Raw genomic sequence first — 20,316 nt, forward strand, 5'->3', positions numbered from 1 at the left:
ATCTCCTGTGTACCCACGAAATAAAAAGCCTTTTTTTTTTTTCGAAGTCTTCCATATAGCTATACTGAAGAAACCGGCGAGTAGACGCTGCTTTTATTCTCTACATCCCGATAACGCACGTCATACCACACGCTGCAACACACACATCCATCACCGCAGCAAGGCCTGCAAGCTCTTGCAACTTGTATGACGTCAGTCGCTTGCTGCCGTTCGCAGGTGATCGACCGGCCGTGGAGCGTAGCTGCGGCGAGCTGAAAAGCAGACTTGATCCTCCGTCTCTCAATCTGGTATAACGTCAGTAGTCATGTGACCAACCACCGCCGCCGCTCGACCGTGGAGCGTAGCTACGGCGCGCCGAAGAGCCGACTTGCTACCCTGTCTCTCGTTCTGGTATGACGTCAGTCGTCACATGACCGACCACCGACCGTGAAGGGGAGGCTCGGGTACGACGAAAAGGCGAAAACTGGCGTAGTATTGCTTTCGCAATAAAATACCACAATGGGCAGCATTAAGGCACTGAGGTGGCTCAGTGCATGGTTAGGGCGCTTGAATATTGGGCCCAAAGGTGCGGGATCAAATCCCGGCAGCGGAGGCTACTTTTCGGAGGAGGTGAAAAGCAAGGCGCCCCTATCTATGCGATGTCAGTGCATGTTAGGAACCCCATACGGTCGAAATTTCCGGGGTCCTAGGCTACGGCGTCCTTCATAGTCCGAGCCGCTTTGGGGCGTTCAACCCTATAAGCCAAACCAAATCAATCATTCTTAACTGTTTTTACCGCGAACTGGGACACAAAGGTACACCTGTACCGAAAGTGTAAAGTACACGTGCCAGCGCGCCTCCCCCCAGTAAACTTTTAAAAAATAAACCAAGTATGCATTTTTCACTTTTTACCGCAATAACATTAGAGGTCCTGCTGAGGTTCAACAGCGCCATCCGGGTGATAGCCATGGCGGTGTTGCGAAACAACTTCATTGACCAAGAGGGTCGTGACGTCGTCATAACGTCTGAGACAACGAAAGAAAAATGTGTGGTCGAGTGGTGGAATATAATCTTTCTCTTGGGTAGCAAGACGGGCACAATAACTCCACATTGCCAAGAAACGTTCGTTCAGTGAGGATAAACAGAAGCCTTGTTCATTCATTCATTCATTCATTCATTCATTCATTCATTCATTCATTCGTTCATTCATTCATTCATTCATTCATTCATTCGTTCATTCATTCATTCATTCATTCATTCATTCATTCATTCATTCATTCATTCATTCATTCATTCATTGTGTGAACGCATTCCCTCGCACAATGTACTGACTGCAGCACAGCAAAGCGTACGTAAAGTTCATGGTGTGACATTTTTGTAAGTGAACTGGAAGGTATCCTCTAACTGCTGCGTAACACTCTTAACGTGATCTTAAGTTCCCACTCAAGTTCTTATACCCAACTGCAATGCTGCGCGGACGAAATTCGTCGACGTGAGTTATATGGCGCAAGCTTAATTGCGGCAGACAATATACAGGCAACTACGAGGTGCGACTACGTATAACGAATGCGATGCAGCTGGCAGGAGTGACGTCATGCACACACGTCACAGATGTTTTGGCTTTGGCTTCGTTGCGTGGGCAGAGTGGAATCCTATGAGCAAGCTTTGCTTTATTCCTTGTTGGGCTGATTGTGCACGAAGAGAGGCAGTGATAGATAGTGCGGTTTAAGCCGGCTATCCGCACGGTGTGCCCAGATAAATTTCGCTGTCTCTAAGCTTGTGTCTAACCTTTCACACGTCAGTGCCCATCAGGGGGCATTCCTCCTGCCCTGTGATTAATGTATTGGCTCATAAGCGTGAATGCGCAGCATAAAGTGACCGAAAAGGAAATCTTGACATTCTACTGGTGACCTTCCTTTTTAACCCTGCTCGCCGCTACAACATTGTATTGTTCGCCGGGTCTTGTAGCTAGTACACCGTTAAGAGCAAAGCGTGTGCTCACGTAAAGGACACGATGAAAGGAACAAGGCCCACTTAATGCGAGGCAAAAACAATTCAACGCTGTTCTTGAACTGAACTTTCGTTAAATAAAATCATCTACCATCCAATATGTGTTTGCCCGAAATAAAACAGGCATATTTCATGAATAGAAAACTACAAAAATGCAGGAGATACCGACACGTGTTCGCTTTTGAACTCGGCGTTAAACAGACCGCCATATCCCTACGTCGCTTTGACGCCATTTGTGCTTCTCGCATGCCGTGCAATCTAGGTAGGCGTGACGGCTATTACTTACGTGAAGTAAAACTTTCTGACGAGCTAGTTGGTGCATGATATTTAAAAAGCAGTGTTCGCTTAAACGACGAACACAGGAAATTATAGGGTAAAGGACAGAAACTCAACTTCCAAATTTAATATTAGAAAATGGTAGATACAGGCGCGTTTGTATATTCGCTGATATCGGGGAGAAACCTGCATGTTAGTGCGTGAACCAATACATATGAACACGTGCTGACCTTTAAGGCATATTCACATCTGGTGAAAAATATGGAAAAAAAAAACATGAACAAATTGGAGCATTTGAGCGGAGCTTTCGTATATAAACTATTTCCTCGGCAGCAATCATAAACTACTTCCTCTGCAACATTCAAATAGCCCGGCAGATAGAGTTAATGTTTCTCTATCACATTCCACTGTGCTCTGCATAAGGTGTATGCGAGGGTTTTGAAAACTTGGTTTCTAGCTGTCGTTTTTTTTTTTTTTTTTTTCAGGATGATGGGTCATTTACGGCAAACCTCCGGTCACGAACAACCGCAGTGATGAAACAAAGCTTTTATGATTTTGTTTACGAGCTTCGTATATACGCCGTAGCTGCAGTGCTGCACCACTTCAAAGCAAATTCACAAGTTCTGGAGAGTTCCGACGACATCTGTACATGTAGTCATATTGGTTTGGGCATACGCTGGTTAAATTATTGGAGCACGACGTTATGCCAGCTGTCAATACGAAATGAATCAGAGCCGTTCAAGGAATCGCGATATCGTTAACTGTAACAATGAAAGCGCACATATGATAGCAATCCCATTGCAACTCACTCGCGAACATAACAAAGACCCCAAAAAAGGACCAATCCGATATGTAAACACAAATACTTGCTTGATGCCTCGAGTGCTGCTAATTTATGATGAAAACCTGGGTAAGGCTATCGGTTACTGTGACATCCGCGCCCTCTATTTCACTGCTGGCTGTTCGAAACATTTAATTTGTTTTTGTTTTGCTTTTTATTGAAGCCCTGTTTTGAAGCCCGGCGTATACAGCCCTGCTTTCCCGGGCATACTCTCTCATCATATCCCAGACCCACTCTATAATTCCATTTAAGCATGATCAAAACCACAAGCCTGCCTACCAACTCCCAACATAACTTGGTCCCTTTGAACAGCTGCTCTCTCCAGGGTCGCCCTGCAAGGCCAATAACGGCTGATCGGGTGTGCGTGCAGAATCGTAGTGGCTGTCGGCATGCTGAATTAGAGGCACCGCTAGGAGCGGAATCTGGCCAGCTATCTCAACAGTTCCCAAATATATTAGGCTACTATAAACGTCTCATAATAATTATGTCATGCTTGCCAAAAATAAAAGACGACAGCAGTACAGTGCCATGCAACTACAAAGACTATCGTATAATTTAAAATTAGATGTTGTTATAATTTGGCGAAACCCAGCACGTCTCAGCTTTCTGCAGCGTGGCATGCATCCCAGCGCTTCATTTAAGGTGCATGAGCGAATTTAACAGACATGTTTTCATACATGCGCAGTTTCAGCTATAACTCATAAACGTCATTAAACTGGCACTCAAGCTTTTCCCCTTTCTTGATGGTCATAAAGGAAGCGCTTTTATGGCAGATGCCGGCATCGCGGCCATTTTCGACGACCTCATCTCCAGAGGCGTGTGGAGCGACGTGGGTAGGTTTCTCTTGTGCGCATATTTCACTGCGGATAATTTGTGCACTTCTTAAGCACCGCCTTTAAAAGCATGATGCTAACGCGCTAATAAGGGATCCTGTCTGCGGCTCCTGTTTCAGATTTACGTTCCCAATCATGTACTTTTCTTATTATGCATACAATGTACAAAATATACTCGAGTTCTTTTGACCCATAGCCAGAGGGCTACAAGACGAAGCGTTATAAACAACTATGGATAACAGGGAGAAATGGCAACATTTCACATAGGCTTTCTACTGGTCTAGGAGGAATGCCTTAAGTGTTCTCAGAAATGAGTGATTTGCGACTTCGAAATCGTTAATTTCTTATTAGGTACCCCTAATATATCACGTGTTATCTCAAACATTTATAGCATACAGTAGTAAGCTCCCATATTACGTGCGCGAACACCCGTAAATATAAAGCCCCACTTTACATGTGACGCGCGGATTACCGCAAGCTACAGTCATGCGATTTTTCGCTCCCAACTCCCACTGCACCGCCTACCTTCCAGTATTCTCAGCTTTCTACATAACACCTTCACTTTACCCTCTTCCACTGCTGCCCACCTCACTCTCTGGGTGCTACAGCAGTACCATTCACAATGCTTGCTACAGCTTATAATCCTTACAATTCGGTTGCCACCGGGGTACCAATCCTGGATACACTATCTTTATGAACGATATTTATTGCCTCAGGACAACAGAAAGTTGTGTAATGAAGGATGCTCAAATTGTTAAAATAATGGAAAGAAGTTTGCTGATTTTATGAAGTCCAGAAGTGAGCAAGGATGTGGTCCCTGCGTCCAGCCCCCCCCCCCCCCCCCCCCCCCCCCCCAATATATGCAACAGGATTACTATAATTGAAAGACACGCTACCGTCAGGTGCCTGGTTCTTGTCAGCCTCAATACAGGGCAGTCCCACAGCAAGCGGTGGATGTTTTAAGCGTAGCCTTTAAGTGCTAAAGGATCCGTCGGGATCCCTACGCTGCCATTCAACAGACTGCCCGAGACGTCCGTGTTCTGGATTGTCACTGTGCGTTGCGGCAGGCCGAACAGAATCTCGCGACCAAGGTTTGCCAGTGCCAGCTGTGACAGGGCAGCCCCCTGGTCCATCCGACAGCTGCCTACCGGTCACACCAAAAAACAGGGACCTGAGAGGCGGACTCTAAAAACAAGGGGGGTACTTCCTACCAAGTAGCCACGGTGAGTCTTTTTAACGCGGTATGGTTAAGGGCTATATGTTCGCCAGAAAATCCGATGTCGATATCACTGCCGGCATTGCAAGTGGAAAATCACGTGCATGCCATGGTGACATGGCTGACACCGACTAGTTGGTGGGTTGTGTGACATTACCCGTGGATTCCGCGTCAAACACGTACGGCGACCCATAGGACAGGCAGGCAAATAGTAAGGCTAAGTGGGTGTTTTATATCAACGTGGGGTGCTTTTTGCATATAATGTGGCAGCTTATAACTGCAAGTATGCCGATTAGCACGCGTGAGATGATAAAGGCGAATATTAAGGGATTCGTTTCAAGCGAGTACCAAAGTGCTTGTTAGCATGCACGAAGGTCTCCAATGAAAAGCCTATCAGCTTATTCCTCACTTTCGCGGCATCTCCGTCATTGGCGCTGTCGGCGTTTCCAAGTAAGTGACGTCTAGGTGGCAGCAAAGTGGAGAGAGAGTGATTTTCTGCTCTGCAGTTAGGGGTTATTAAGGAAAGAGAAAGTGACAGATGGAAACGGGAAGTATTCCCTGCCAAAAAAAACCTACGAGAAAGCTATGAGACGTCAGTGAACTCATGCATGGTTTCTTTTACCTAACTCGTGCTAATGTCATATCTCATACGAATATCATTCAACATATGAGAAATCAATGAGATTTTGTGACATTTGTATCAGTTTGATACGAAAAAATCTGCACGGGATTATTGTGACTCGTAACTTTTGTCCACTATGGGGATGGATAGTTAACGATGGCGAACGGCTTGGGAGGTAATGGTAAGAACGAAGGAATACGCAACTGGAAGGCGCTTCCCCGAGCAGTACCCTGAGCTTGGTCACCATTGTAGGAGATGGTTATGGCAAGGTAGGAGGAATGTGCAACTGGAGAACGGTTACTTTTAGTTTTCATTTTTACAAGTTCAACGTTCCAAACCCACATCGCCTATGGCTATGCAGTACACCGTAGTTGAGGGTTCGGGACAATTTTGACCAACTGCAGTCCTATAACGTGCACTGACATAGCAAATTACACGAGCGCCTTGCGCTTTGCTTCCGTTGAAACGCGGCCGCCACCGCCGGGTTTTTCACGCGGGATCTCCCGGTTCAGTAGTCGCCACGCCAGGATGGAGGGCGTTTGCCACGAGGACAACCAGGAGGCTAACCGCATGTGTAAGGATGGGGTTATGACGATGCCCCGTGAATTCGTATACTCTGAATGCGGTGCCACAGTGAGAATCCGGATGGTGGCTACCGTAGAAGGTAGAAGGATCGAGGAAGACACGTTGACCAGCGTGTCCAAACAGACGTACTGTCTTTGCCAAAAGTAACAAGACTGTGTATTTCGCTTCTCAGTCGGGCAGCAGAGAATTCGTACCATTTCTGAAGCTCTAAATCTGCGCAAAATAAAGACAGCTCCTGTCCTTACTTGTTAAAAAGTTATTATCATCTGGGAATCAATGTTGGCTTTAGAATATAAGCAAGAACCAAACCATGCAGCCTGATTACTTTTGGCAAATACGGTACATGCATACCAAAGGTAAAATGGAGCGTGCCAGCGGTGGTCGATACAATGAGCAGAACAGCATGTAAGAACACTATCAGCAGATGCGCAGCAGAGGGCGAATGTGCGCTGTACATCCGCCTGACAAATCTCAGAGTTGTGATGCTCGCTTTATTTACGGATTGAAAGAAGCCGCGCTTCCGCGGTGGCGAGGAATGCTTCGCCATGAAAACCACCACTTTCGATCTGGCTCACCATCGTGGTTTGTTGCATGCTCTACGGCGCATAAACGTTAGTATATTTATTGGGTAAAAACGGTCAAAATTTGCCCACGGCAGTGCATTGCATATTGAAAACGACGGAAAATTTGTGACGGAACAGAAAGTGTTCTGCACCGAGCAGCGCTTCCCAATCGCCGTAGCAGCGCGTTTTCGCTCAATTCGCCTATAAGGCGATCGCATCCTAACACAGAGGGTGTCAGCCTAATATGCCGACGCCGTCTCGCTCTATTCTGATCATCTGCTGATAAAGCACGCAAGTGTGCATTTTTAACGAGTTTGGCCAACGCTCGTGTGTTTCACTTTACGTTTGGTTAAACTGTACATGTTATCTGCCACTGCTATAAGCGATCTTTAGAAAGTTCAGAGTATCAGTGCAGTCCTAAGCAAGTTAGGATTCCCCTCCAGCTGTCGGCCTTTGCGAGGTAGAAAAAAAAAAAAAGCAACATGCCCATGAGAAACTATTTGCCATCACAACATATCTAACGTTCAAACATTTATGTTACGCAATGCTAACCACGATGTGGTTTTCTATGAAAAGGGTAACATCATGGTTTATCCTAACCTGCTACGCATCCACGCACAACAAAGCGTCGACAGCACACAAGGCAAAATAGACACAATCAGCCCAAAGCAGCAACGCTCTGACGTAGAACAGTCGCTGCAGAATAGTCCTGCGACCCGTTTCGCTTGTTTGTTGTTCGCGCTATGGGATGTACTGACATGAAAACTCACTCTGCAGCCATAAATTTGGTTTTTGGTTAGCGCAGGTGTGAAGTCTAACAGCCGTTTAATTGTTCTCACTCGCATCTTTAGCGCTCTGGCAATCCGACAAGGACTACTAACAAAGTACGTTAAAACGTAGAGCTAAAAAAACTACTGCCGCAGTTTAGTGTCGTCGTCAAAAGGATGGCCGGTTGAAAATTAATCAACCGCAGTTTTCAGCGTGAAATATTTTATGATTATACCTTCCACTTAGTGCACAGGTGGTAACCATTAATACAAAACATAAAGCATGCCACTCACAGCAGTTCCTTTTCCTCGTCCACGACCATGGCTTCGGGTGGCGGGCTCGGCGCTTGCCTGCGAAGCAAACGGAAGACATTAAAACCGATATGACTGCCTGTCACTACATCACGTGACAAACAGAAGTTGGCATATGTCACTGAAAGGGTTTTGACGTACACACCACCGACTGACGATGTTTCCATTGTAAAACCTTCCGGCGCGCTTTCCTCCAGCACTTCAGCGAGGTGGCAGCCCTTATTGCTGAATGGTTAAACCTGGTTGCAATAATACTATAAAGACTTCACTCTACTGCTCGGCAAGTCTGCAGGACTTCCAAGTATTATGTCGCTTATTTTCTGCCGATTCGGTTCCGATCTTACGTTTCCCTATCAGCTGAGTAATTCCAGTGGTAACAACGGCGTAGTATTACTTAAGTCGGTGGGTGGAGAAGTATGGCAGCGTTAAAATTGAAATAAAATTACAACGGACATTTTACAACCCTAGGCCAAGGCGTCACCGCTTATAGTTAAACTTGTGGTTGGCGCCGTTTCACTTTACCTGTGGCTTACAAAGAGACAGCACGGACGAGTGCCAGGTCATGCTGCTGCAGGTAAGCAAACAACTGTACTGCCCTCTTACCAAAAAAAAAAAATAAACGAGGAATGAGCAAAACCGCCTTTCCGCCAGGAAAATGTCGTTTTGACAACTTGCAGTCTTATAAACTGCCTGGCAGCATGAATCTATAATTATAAATTTCATTGTTAACGAGCGAAAAACGACGACAGAAAAAAAAATTACAGTAGTGTTATATATATATATATATATATATATATATATATATATATATATATATATATATATATATATATATATTGTCACGTGGTGGTGACAAGGTCAATGACATAAATGAAGAGTCGATGATTGCACTGAAGAAACTCTTTATTGGGCTGCCTTGCGCCCGCAAAAGAACTAAGCAACTCGGCGGCGGCGATAGCAACAAACCTGCTCGTCGATCGTCGAACAAAGAATGCCCGTCGCACTCGTCAACGCTCAATTTAAAGGCTGCTCAGAACAATCTAGATAACATCGCAAACTGCTATCAGCACAAGCTGGAACATTGTAAAAAGACACAAGAGTGGCCGGAATCTTCGAGACAGATCTCGGTGCATCTTGCACTACAACGGAACTGATAAAGGTGCGACTCGCGACATCGAGCATTAACAAACAAAGAATACAGAACTGATACACGATCCAGAATCATAGTGATAAGGCCGTATGCCAGCGGCTGTTAAAAAACAACAAATACAGTTTTGAAGGTTTCGCGCCAATATATATATATATATATATATAGGGGAAATGAGGGTGCTCGTTATAATACATGAAGGAAAGAAGCCAACAGTCGGCGAGGCCAAGGAAAGCGTTGGGGATGGTACTGTATGTCTTTTTTTTTATTAATGTTTACTTGGGTAATCACAGAAATTAGTAATGTAATCTGTTTAGGGGAAAGATAATTAGACACAAAGTAGAAGAAAAAACAACGTGCCGATGGTGGGATCCGAACCCACGACCTCCGAATAACGCGTCCGGTGCTCTTCCAACTGAGCTACATCGGCCGCTGTCCCCCCTGCTACTTTCTTGGGTATTTTACGAACCTTGAGAGTGTTCACCAGCGCCACCCTCAGCCATAGCGGCGGACGGGACGTCCTTTGTTACCGCCAGCGTCACGTAGAACGTGATCAAGAGCGAGGGCGAAAGCTGTGCTAGAACCCTCTTACGCTACCTATGGCTTCAAGACTGCCAGAGCCGAGACCCCCGTAAGCTACAAGCAGATCAATCAAGGGGAAATGAGGGTGCTCGTTATAATACATGAAGGAAAGAAGCCAACAGTCGGCGAGGACAAGGAAAGCGTTGGGGATGGTACTGTATGTCTTTTTTTTTATTAATGTTTACTTGGGTAATCACAGAAATTAGTAATGTAATCTGTTTAGGGGAAAGATAATTAGACACAAAGTAGAAGAAAAAACAACGTGCCGATGGTGGGATCCGAACCCACGACCTCCGAATAACGCGTCCGGTGCTCTTCCAACTGAGCTACATCGGCCGCTGTCCCCCCTGCTACTTTCTTGGGTATTTATGTTGTCTGTATGCGAACCTTGGGAGTGTTCACCAGCGCCACCCTCAGCCATAGCGGCGGACGTGGAACGTCCTTTGTTACCACCAGCGTCACGTAGAACGTGATCAAGAGCGAGGGCGGAAGCTGTGCTAGAACCCTCTTACGCTACCTATGGCTTCAAGACTGCCAGAACCGAGACCCCCGTAAGCTACAAGCAGATCAATTAAGGGGTGCTCGTTATAATACATGAAGGAAAGAAGCCAATAGTACGTCACGTTACTGTGATGTGACGTCACTAGTAATCACTGATACACTTATAAGCATCATATGTCATACATTAAATGGTGCTAACGATGAGTCTTGATCGGGCGAAACATCATTTAACGAATTTTTGGAGCTGAATTAAGATATATGTAAAAGAATTGTTGTGTCCAGATTTTGGCTGTGGGTGACCTTACAGAGAAAACCCATAATATGCTTTTAAGTCCTCAAAAGTTGGTGTCCAACCCTTTTAATTATAAAATGAGAAAGGTTTTACGCGTACAAATTGAACTGGAAGAAAAAAGATCTGAAACTCAACATGAACAGATTAGAACAATCTAAGAAGAAGCGAGCACAAGCACGTCGCCAGTACTAGAGCGCCTTGGTATGTAAATGTTCTAATCAAAAATGCGATGAACTTTAATGTGTCTACCAAACATTATAAAAAAATGAACAGAACTCGCAGTTCATGTGTGTGTATTGCATTTACTAGAACAAACTGAGAACACACGCCAAACAGAATTTCTGTTTGTCAGATGGCTTACTGAACTAACGAGAAATGCAGTAAACGTTAAATTACCAAGATTTATTAAAGTAAAAAAGGATCCGTTGATATTAAAGACTACAGTATAGCTTAAAATGCAGAAACGTCCGACAGTTATTAAGCATGGCTTATTTGGAGATAAATGTGGCAAACTTGGAACCGCATGTTAACTTTTGCAAGAGAAAAATAAAAGCACGAGCAAGAGTAAGCATATATAAAAACGCTCGATGAACATACAGAAATGTTACATGTAGATATGGTTCCGTGTTTGATGTAAGGAAAAGTGAGACAAACCTCAAACAGTACAAGATAACTCACAGGAATATGAAAAGCACATTCGAATGTGACTAGAATAGTACCAGGAAGGAGAAAGCGCAGAAACTTGTCCAGACCTTACTGCCACTTGATTGGTTGCAGAGAAAAACTCAGATATAGATTGAACTCCGCATAAGATTTTGCCAGAAAAAAAAAAATAAATAAATCACAAGTGAAATGTATATCAGACGGGGAAAAAACGCGCTAAGGAAAGAGAGGCATGGAAATAAACATAGAACTTTGCTTACCTCATCAAACTAGACACTTCAAGCTGTATGTTGAAACGAATAACACAGCTTCTGTAATCTATGTCCCGTTGGCCTATGCCTGCACTAAATGTGCGCACAGACTAAGTTTGAACACTTCTGACACGCAGTAGTGGAGGCTGCAACACACATGACACCGATCTAGAACCAACAAAGGTGTCATTTGTCTTTTTATAATCGTCTAAAAGCGGCGCGACATTTGCACGAGCGGCACCCTGCTCGAAAAAAAAAAAAAACGCACTGTTTCTATTGTAATGCAGCTAGACTTCTTGATGATAACAAATAATTTATACTTTTAAAATTTTTCCAATATTTCAGGAAAAAAGACCTTTTTTCCTTGTTTTTTCGAACATTCAAAATTGCCGGAAATTTTACATCCCTATTGAAGCCTCGTCCTGAGGGGCCTTAGAAAATGAGTTTCTCGTCATTGCCAAAGCTGATATGGTATCCTGTCGTTCATGGCGTCAAACTTCCCGTTGGGACTAACCACTCAACTACGAAAATTAAACAGTAAATAGGTTTGTGTTAATTTCAAGACTGATTAGATGACTTTTGCAGCATCATATGTCCGCCAGAGCTGAAAGTTATTTCTAGCAAATATATTTTTAGCGCTGTAGCACTAAAGCCAGCATTCTCGCAAAAACCCGATGTCTAATACCAATTTGACATTTGACCCTTCCGAGGTACTTCAAATGTCCGGAATAACAAGTTTGACAGATGCTGCGCCTTTCTTTTCTTGTAAACCAATTATAGAACGCCGGTGAACACTGATGCGTTCAACCGAACGCTGGTTGCGTTAGACAATGGTGCACGGATGTACCGTGTGTAGCAGTGACGCCCAGGCTTTCGTACAAAGTGCGACTCGTATCCAACGTCATCGCTAATAAAAGCATTAATTCAAAAAAGTCGTATCTGTGAAGCAGATGCAATGTGTATGGTCTGGAAGAATTGCCGCCTGACTAACATGACAAAATAACGTTTAATAAATGAGACACTGCAAACGCAACCCTGTCAAAACGCCCTGCTGCTGCACGATATTACGGAGTTATACCGTCTGTACACCTTTCTTCTATTTTGAAGCTGCTAAAACGGAAAAAGAAACTTAAAGCGCCTGCTCTGAAATACATACATGATGCCAAGAAAAATTATTGCAGCCGTACAACGGATCACTATTCGGGGGAAATCAATATAGACAAGACAACACGATTGTCTTCCTTCCGGAAAGACAATTATATCGTGCGTTGATATGACCGATGAGTTGTTTTTACACGTCCTAAATGATTTGGAAATGCGGAATGTTTCTTTTAACTAACGAATGGCTTTCACACGGCGCGTGAAAACAGTGGTGTTTTCGAAATACGACAAGCATCGCTTTTCGCTTCCCAAGCCTTTCGCGATCTCAACAGTGGTCTGCTATAGGTTGAAAGGTCAGGCATTGCTAAAAAAGAAAAAAGAATAAGAGATCTTGCGCTCTATTAGGGCTATGTTCAAGCAGCGGCTTGTTTGGCCAATGTGTCTTGGCCGCAGGTTATCAGCATAGCGTAAACTACGTTTTCTTTTTTAATGATAATTATTGATCAAAGTATCGATTTACATTTATTTTGCCCCTGTTTATATCCGTCAGAATTTGTTGCATCAGCTTTATTTCTGAACGGCTTCAGACAGGCGGAAAGCTTGGCCGGAACGGTCATAGAAGTTACGTCCACAATAAACCATCACTTCGGTTTATATTTGATGAACATACGAAAAAACTGATTCTTTTTTTCATGCTGGCGCCCTGTTAGCCTCACGGAACTCGACTGACTCTACGAGCATCTCACAGATGTTCGAGATAACCGGGTGCAGGAATCTCAGATGCTCTGTACCAGTAGGTACAGAAAATTTTCTGTTGTTGCGACAGAATACCTGTGCGGTTTTGACAGTAAACCTGTCGTGACAGCAGAACTTTCTGTTGTAACGTCAGAATTTTCCCTAGTTACAACAGAAAAGCACTACAGAACTACATACAACACAAAACTGCTGCATAAAAACAGCAGAACTACAGAAAAACTACAGAACAACAGAAAAAAAACTACAAAACTGCCGAAAAATTTAACGTTTACGACAAAACAATTGAATATTTTGTCGTATTTTTGACACGGTTCTGTAATCTTTAGTGACTGGCTCTACCTCGTTACCTGTTCATTAAACGCTTGTCCAACGGTGCACGAGCAAGTATTCCAGGAGAGCGGATCAGAGAAGATTGTTAATGATTATTCAGAAAAATATTTGATCAGAATCATTGAACTCTTGAGCGCTGAAGACCAGTAAAAGTGATACGGCAGGAAACGCAAAATGAGATCGAACATATGTTGTTTGATATGTTTGAAAGAGATTGACAGACTTGATCTATTTTCTTTGAACACCTTTCAAACATTAGTAATAATTTTACTGATTTTTCTGCTAGAATGAAATCTAGGAAATTGTCAACATATCCAATTATAGTAACATGGACGTTACAGATTTGCGTTAATATATCGCCTGCTCAGTTCAGAAAAATAACACCTAGAATAGGCGCAACCTTAGGTGCAATACGTACGTCAGAGCTTTGACATAAAAAGCATCGCACATCCCGCAAAGATTGACTGGCTGCCCGGCCATGTCAAATGCCAGCAGTCATCTTCCATAGCTATTCCCGCTATCGTTCGCTCAATGCCGACAAAACCATCGCCGAATTTTGTGGAGAACAGGGCCCTTTATTGCTAGCACGTTAATAACCCTCGTAATTTATCAGCAGCTACGTACTGCACGTTAATAATTCTCGTAATGTATCAGCAGCTACGTACTGCAGTCAAACTTACAGTTGAGAAAATCGTTGTCTTCAATAACACATCGTTTCACGTACCACTCCAACAAGGCATCTTTAGTGTGAGAACAGAACAGATTTTCTGTGTCTATAATGAAGGCGAGACATCAGCCTTGATGTTTCATTATAAACCGTACTACGCGGTTTGCATTCCGCACAAAAAGTGGCCGATCAGTGCAGCAAGGAAAGATGCCATTAGAGAAAAATAGGCAGCCCCGGAAAAGCGCGGGATGGTTTAGTTTGGGTTTAACGTCCCAAAGCGACTCAGAATATGAGAGATGCCGTAGTGAAGGGCTCCGGAATTTTCGACCACCTGGAATGCGGGATGACATCAGATGATGTCTTTCGTCTTCAAGATTGCAAACAAAAGCCTTTCGGCTTACTGGCAGTAGGCAGAGAAAATTCAACTCAACATAACAACAAAACGTTTCTTTCCTTGTCAGGCTGTAACTCGGTTGTAATTGTTTTGCTACGGTGTGTTCACCGACCTTCACATTGGAGTACGAAAATAGGAATAGCAGCTAAAATGTGGCGTAGGTTCTACGTTTCTACCAAACTTTCCCGTGAGCATGCGGTCGTTCAGTTTATGCAACCGTTTGTGCCGTCAGCAAATAATGGGGTATTAAGCACATTAAACACCAGCCGCTGCTAGAACATACGCCTCATGAAAAATACGAATTCTTTTGAATTCAGGTTTCTAAATGACTGGTAAATAAATGACAGCGATGCGTGCTGCAATTTGAAAACAGCTATGGGAGATTTGCGTGCGTCCTATGCGTAGACGACATAAATAACTTCCATAAAAAGTTCCTGATGTCGGCAAGATGTCAATACTCCTAAAGCAGGCTCTCTCTCTCTCTCTCTCTCTCTCTCTCTCTCTCTCTCTCTCTCTCTCTCTCTCTCTATAAGCACGCGCACACGCACACGCACACGCACCATGTAAATATTATTTGAAAGCCCAAAAAAGCATTTCACATTGCTAAATCATATGACACGCGCGTCAGCACTCAATCCGTAGCACGAATGGAAGATGAAATTGCCTTCCTTGAAGGAACATGATTTTGCCTCATGCTATGTTCGTTTTTATCTCCCGCTGGCAGTGATCGATCCCTTCTGCGACTGCAATTGTTTGTCTTCTTTGCATCTTCGCCCATTCGGGCATAACACCGTTGTTTCTTTCAGTACATATTCACTTGCGAGTGAGCGCTTGCGTTCTGACGTCTTCTCTCTTGTCGTCATGTTTTTTTGTTCGTTAAAAAACCAAAAAAAGTTCGTACCAATTGCCAAACTGGCGACGTTGATGCTGCAATGTGTGGGATTCGGGCTTGCTGCGGCTGCCCTTTGCGCGGCCGCCGCCTCCAGTTGTTCTCCCCGTTCCCTTTCTCCCGCCTGAGGCGGCGGAGAGGGGCTCGGACGACTTGTCACTGTCGTTCGGGCCACAGCTCCGCCCTGGCGTCCCAGTGGCTGTCCTCATTGGCGCCTTTTGGCGGGAACACGGCACCGCTTCGACAGCCGCGCTTGCGCGACGGTCCGAGCGGAGCTCTGGGAGGGACCCCTCCGAGACATCGCAAAGTGCGTACGCTACTGTTCTTGTCTGCCGGCCTTTGTTCGCGCAGACCAGTGTGTACTCGAGTTCGTCTGCTCCGGGTCGTACCTGAGAGCGAAGCTCGAGCCTGTCGATCGTGATCCAACGATCCGCGACAGGCGTACCTTGCGGTGGTTGCCTACTCTCTCTCAAAGGAACCCTTCGGTCACTGCGAGAGAGAGATCACCGCACGCCCTTGCGTGCTTGCGGCGCGCATTCATTGTCACTGCGTGCGCGTAGCGGGGCCTTGCTCCTAGCGCGCCTGGGACGCGGTGATGAGTGTTTGTGTACCGCTGGTGGACGCCGTTCAATAAACGTCTTCTGTGTCACTAGGAGGCTTGTGTTTTGCAGCGAAGCGCTCTCCTCCCTGCGGAGGTTGAGTCCCGCTGTGGTGTTTCAGTGTGCGCGTGGTAACGGCTGATAAGGGCTTCGGCTCGCGCGACGCTCGAACCCGCGGTGGTTGGTGGCTTATGTCCACGTAGAAACCACAACAATGTTATTTCGCATTGTATTGATGTTTCCATCACTACAAAGGCGAAGCCACTCTATTTGGGAGCAGTGTTTTTTTAGAGCGCAGCTCTTTGGCGTCCGTTCCTGGGTTTCGCGTCGGCGTCGGCGTCTTCGTCGGCCTCGTAACCAGTTCCGCCCCCCCTTTCATCCCCCCAGCGCTAGCAGCGACCGACTGATACCGCTGGATGCAGCTGACGCCACTAGAGAGTCAAGATAACGTGACTGCATAGAACACCGTCGCCGCCATGCAGGAAGAGGAGGGGAGGGTCCCCCCCCCCCCCCCCTGTTCCTGTGTGGCGGATAGGGTGCTCTTCAGTTGCCGACGCGCCGGTTATTTCACGTAGGCCCCGGCACGTCGACGAATACGTGACCACCTTCCCACGGCTGGACCTGGTTCTTGGTGCTGCGGAAGCGAGGGTATCATTGTTTGCGTCGGCATCGGCGGCGTTGTCCCTGAAACCAACTCCGCAGCTGGGGTTGACTCACTATCGGCGTCAGCAGCATCAGTCAGTCGCTGCTATCTCTTCCCTCCTCCCTTTATCGCGTTGTCCGCTTGCTGCGCGCGCTTCTGCCCCCATCGTTTGCCGCTGGGTGTAAACGCCGCCCCCTCCCCCCTCTTCCTGCGAGTCTCCGGTTGTCAAAGCGCCGGCTCGAACTTAATTCCTTTGTTCGCTCCTCCTCCAATGCAACCCCTGTGCGGTGGCAATCAGAGAGCCAGATCGGTGGCGGCGGATCTGTATATGTGCACCGCCCGAGCCGAAATTGCCGCTGCCGTTCTTTGTTAAAGGAATACGTGTGAAAAATAAAAAAAAAATTCTGTGATAGCGCATACATGTGTTGCTCTATTTCTTTGCCTCAATTTATCGAAAAGGTGAAACAGCTTATTTGCTGCGCTCAAATTTCGCATTAGGAAGTAACGTAATCGTCGGTAATTTTTTTTTATATATAAATGGTAAACAGTGGCAGCTCAGCAGTGTTAATGGGCTATTATTATCAGTGAACAATATATGGAGGTCTGGAGACCTTAAATAAATGGTCTAGAGAAATTTCTAAGGGAGCGATTTGTTGATTTGGTTTGGGTTGTAGGGTTTAACGTCTCAAAGTGGTTCAGGCTATGAGAGACGCCGTAGTGGAAGACTCCGGGAATTTCAACCATCTGTGGTTTTTTAACATGCACTGACATCAACAGAACACGGGCGCCTTGCTTTTCGCTACCATCTAAAAGCGGCCGCCGAGGCCGGGATTAAATCCCGCATCCTTGGGAAAAGTATAGTCAACCGTCGTAACCACTGCGCCACCCCGGCGGGTAAAGGATTTGTTAAATATTGTACTATATGTTTCGCCATTTCCAAGCCTCGCAGCCACGCTAATGTTTGTAAAATAGCCTGAGGTATGAATACGTGATCAAGCGCGAATGGGCGTAAGCAACCCCTATGAGAAATATTATCGGTCACTTTAATTGTTTCCTTTTTTATTTCATTCTCATCGCGCTCTTCTTTCACAAAAAAAAAATATATATATTCACATTGGATCAGCACAATAAACAAAGAAGCATCCGAGTTAAAAGCATGCAGAAAATATTTCTGTTCTCATAATATAACTTCTGTGCAGTTTTTGACTGTGAACCTGTTGTGACAACAGAATTTCTGTAGTTACATCAGAGTTTTCTGCAGTTACAAAAGAAAGGTACTGCAGATAGAACTGCAAAGTACCGAAAAAACTAGATAACCACAAAAAAGGACTACAGAGCTACAGCAAAAATCTGACCATGAAAAGGGGGGGGGGGGGGGGAGCACTTCATGCATACCTCAAAAACAGCCGCTGACTTTTCAGAAAGCACTGGCATACACTTCTGTCAAATCGCATGATATCTCAACTTTTGGGCACGACTGTACAATCTTTCTCCTAGCCTGATGCTCGGCTCCTCTGGGTTTCATTGGTTGGCAAATGGAATTTTGCCCTGCCTTGCGTAGACGAAAAACCCCTTCTACCTTGAAGCTATACGGCCAAAGCTGCCTTTGCGCAATTAAAATAAGTCTATTATAATTTATCAAGTTTAGAGGAAACAAAAGTACTCTTAAAGCAACGTCGAACGAGAAAGCTTATTAGCTGCCTTATTGCTAGAAATCTACTATGAAACCGCGTTAAACTATTACCTTTCGCTTTGGACCATTTCTTGAAAATTCAAGTTATTTTCTCATTATCAAAGGACACAACACCAGCCTTATGGGGAAATTAAGGGATCTGCGAGTTGACGTGTACTTATCCAAAATGTACTGCGCCTTTTAGGAGCCTGCACCTTAACACTTGTCTCGTATTCACGCAGTCTTTGTCCTGTATTTGACCTCCTAAATCCGCTTCATGGCTGTAGTTATAGGCGTGGTAGCCATGCGCTGTACGGCGAGGCGCTGTACGGCAAAGCGCTGTCCGATGTGTCGCTCACTACCCTGTCGATCACTGTCCGGCCGTTCACTCTCCAGTCATGCCGTTGACCGTCTAGGTATTGTGCCCGTACCCACTGAGTTGACTTATTGGCTGTGACGTTAGCTGCTAGGATAAAGAATGCGGGATTGATTTTTGGCCTCGGCAGTGGCTAGAATTCGCCTTCACTAAGGCGTCTCTGGTAGTCCATGTGCCGCTCTAGAATTCAATCCCCGCGTAACATATCCTACTGTATTCGTTATCATGCGAGCTGGAACAAAGCCAGAGCTTTGTCTTTTCCTTTTAAATTCTTTAAGCGTGATTGTGATGTAAACGCTCTCACGAGTACTTTCCTTTTTTTCTTTTTGAAAATATGCGTACTAACTGCCTCATGAATGGTAGAAAACTTCAAATTCAAGTGTGCTTACGGCGTGGGTGGAGCTTCTAGGTATCACTTGAAATCTCTGAGGCAATCTTATGTGCGCTTTCAGTAATGTTTTCAAATGTCGAATGCAATATCAATTTTAACACCTGCAAAATTCTGGCGAGGTATAGTACACAAAGTGAGGTGGTGTTCGGAACAAAGTGGGCAGGCGCCTGCGACGAAGCTTCATTATTTGCTACTCCTATCAATCAAGTGTCCATGACGCCTCGTCCACTTGCGGTTTATCACATGAGAGTACCATATGATAAAAACTGTTAATCTGATTCTTTTTGTTGTTTTTGCTTTTTGTTTTTGCCCTTTGTACTACTTTTATATTTTTCTCTATTTCCATGTCTTTTTTTTGCGGAATGTCGACGTATCTTGCACAATTTTAGCGTCCGTAGTTGTTTTGACATCTGCACACTATATCGACATCCTTGGCTATTTTGACGTCTATTTGACTTTTGGCTGTAATTAATTAACTAAATACTCCACATCAATGAAATTTTGCACGTGCACATTTTAACGCTCTATCTCATACAAAAATTGTTTTGCTCATTAATCAAGTCATTTCTAGACATTGACGGTGTGACACCCTCTGCGCACGCACAAATCCTGTCCACACTCGATGAACCCATAAAAGCTTTCGCCTTAGAACCGCTGGCTTTGTCCACCTTCTGTTCTAACTTTTTCTCTATATAAAGAAAGCGCAACAATAAACTGCAGTTGAGCAGAAGTTTATGACCCTGATAAAAGTCATCGCTTTAATTATGAAGCGCGGTGCCTCGATGCTCCCAAGAATACATTTTTCGAACCTGCAAGTTCTTTGAATAAATACGGCATAGTTCCCTCGCTAATCGAGTATTTCCGTCGAACGAAGAACCTGAAGGATGTAAAGACATTTCGTGAACGCCGTTTTGTCCCTTTATATCGCTTCTACATAGGTGCGTTTTAAGTAAGCAGCGAACTCGCCCACACGGACAGTTTCTATTAAATCTCCTCTCGTTAGGACATCATAAAAAGCCTAGTGAGCATATGTATCTACCTGTATACAGCCAGCGTCT

The 20,316-nt window shown here is 44.9% G+C and overlaps 1 protein-coding gene across 3 annotated transcripts in view; it reads right to left on the reverse strand.

Annotated features, from left to right (window-relative positions):
- The window catches only part of LOC146191115 (proton-coupled zinc antiporter SLC30A2-like), a 95,418-nt gene that overhangs the window by 37,424 nt on the left and 37,678 nt on the right, over positions 1–20,316 (reverse strand). For 2 of the 3 annotated variants that reach the window (XM_084601594.1, XM_084601593.1), the window contains exon 2: positions 7,987–8,043. In XM_084601594.1, coding sequence (XP_084457720.1) covers positions 7,987–8,015 — 29 coding nt within the window. In that variant the 5' untranslated portion in view covers positions 8,016–8,043. Of the gene's footprint in view, positions 1–7,986; positions 8,044–8,149; positions 8,246–20,316 lie in introns of those variants that run through there. The other variant, XM_084601595.1, reaches the window with a different exon arrangement.

Source organism: Amblyomma maculatum, chromosome 4, assembly GCF_055883805.1.
Source record: "Amblyomma maculatum isolate TAMU_Amacu chromosome 4, ASM5588380v1, whole genome shotgun sequence".
NCBI lineage: Eukaryota > Metazoa > Arthropoda > Arachnida > Ixodida > Ixodidae > Amblyomma > Amblyomma maculatum.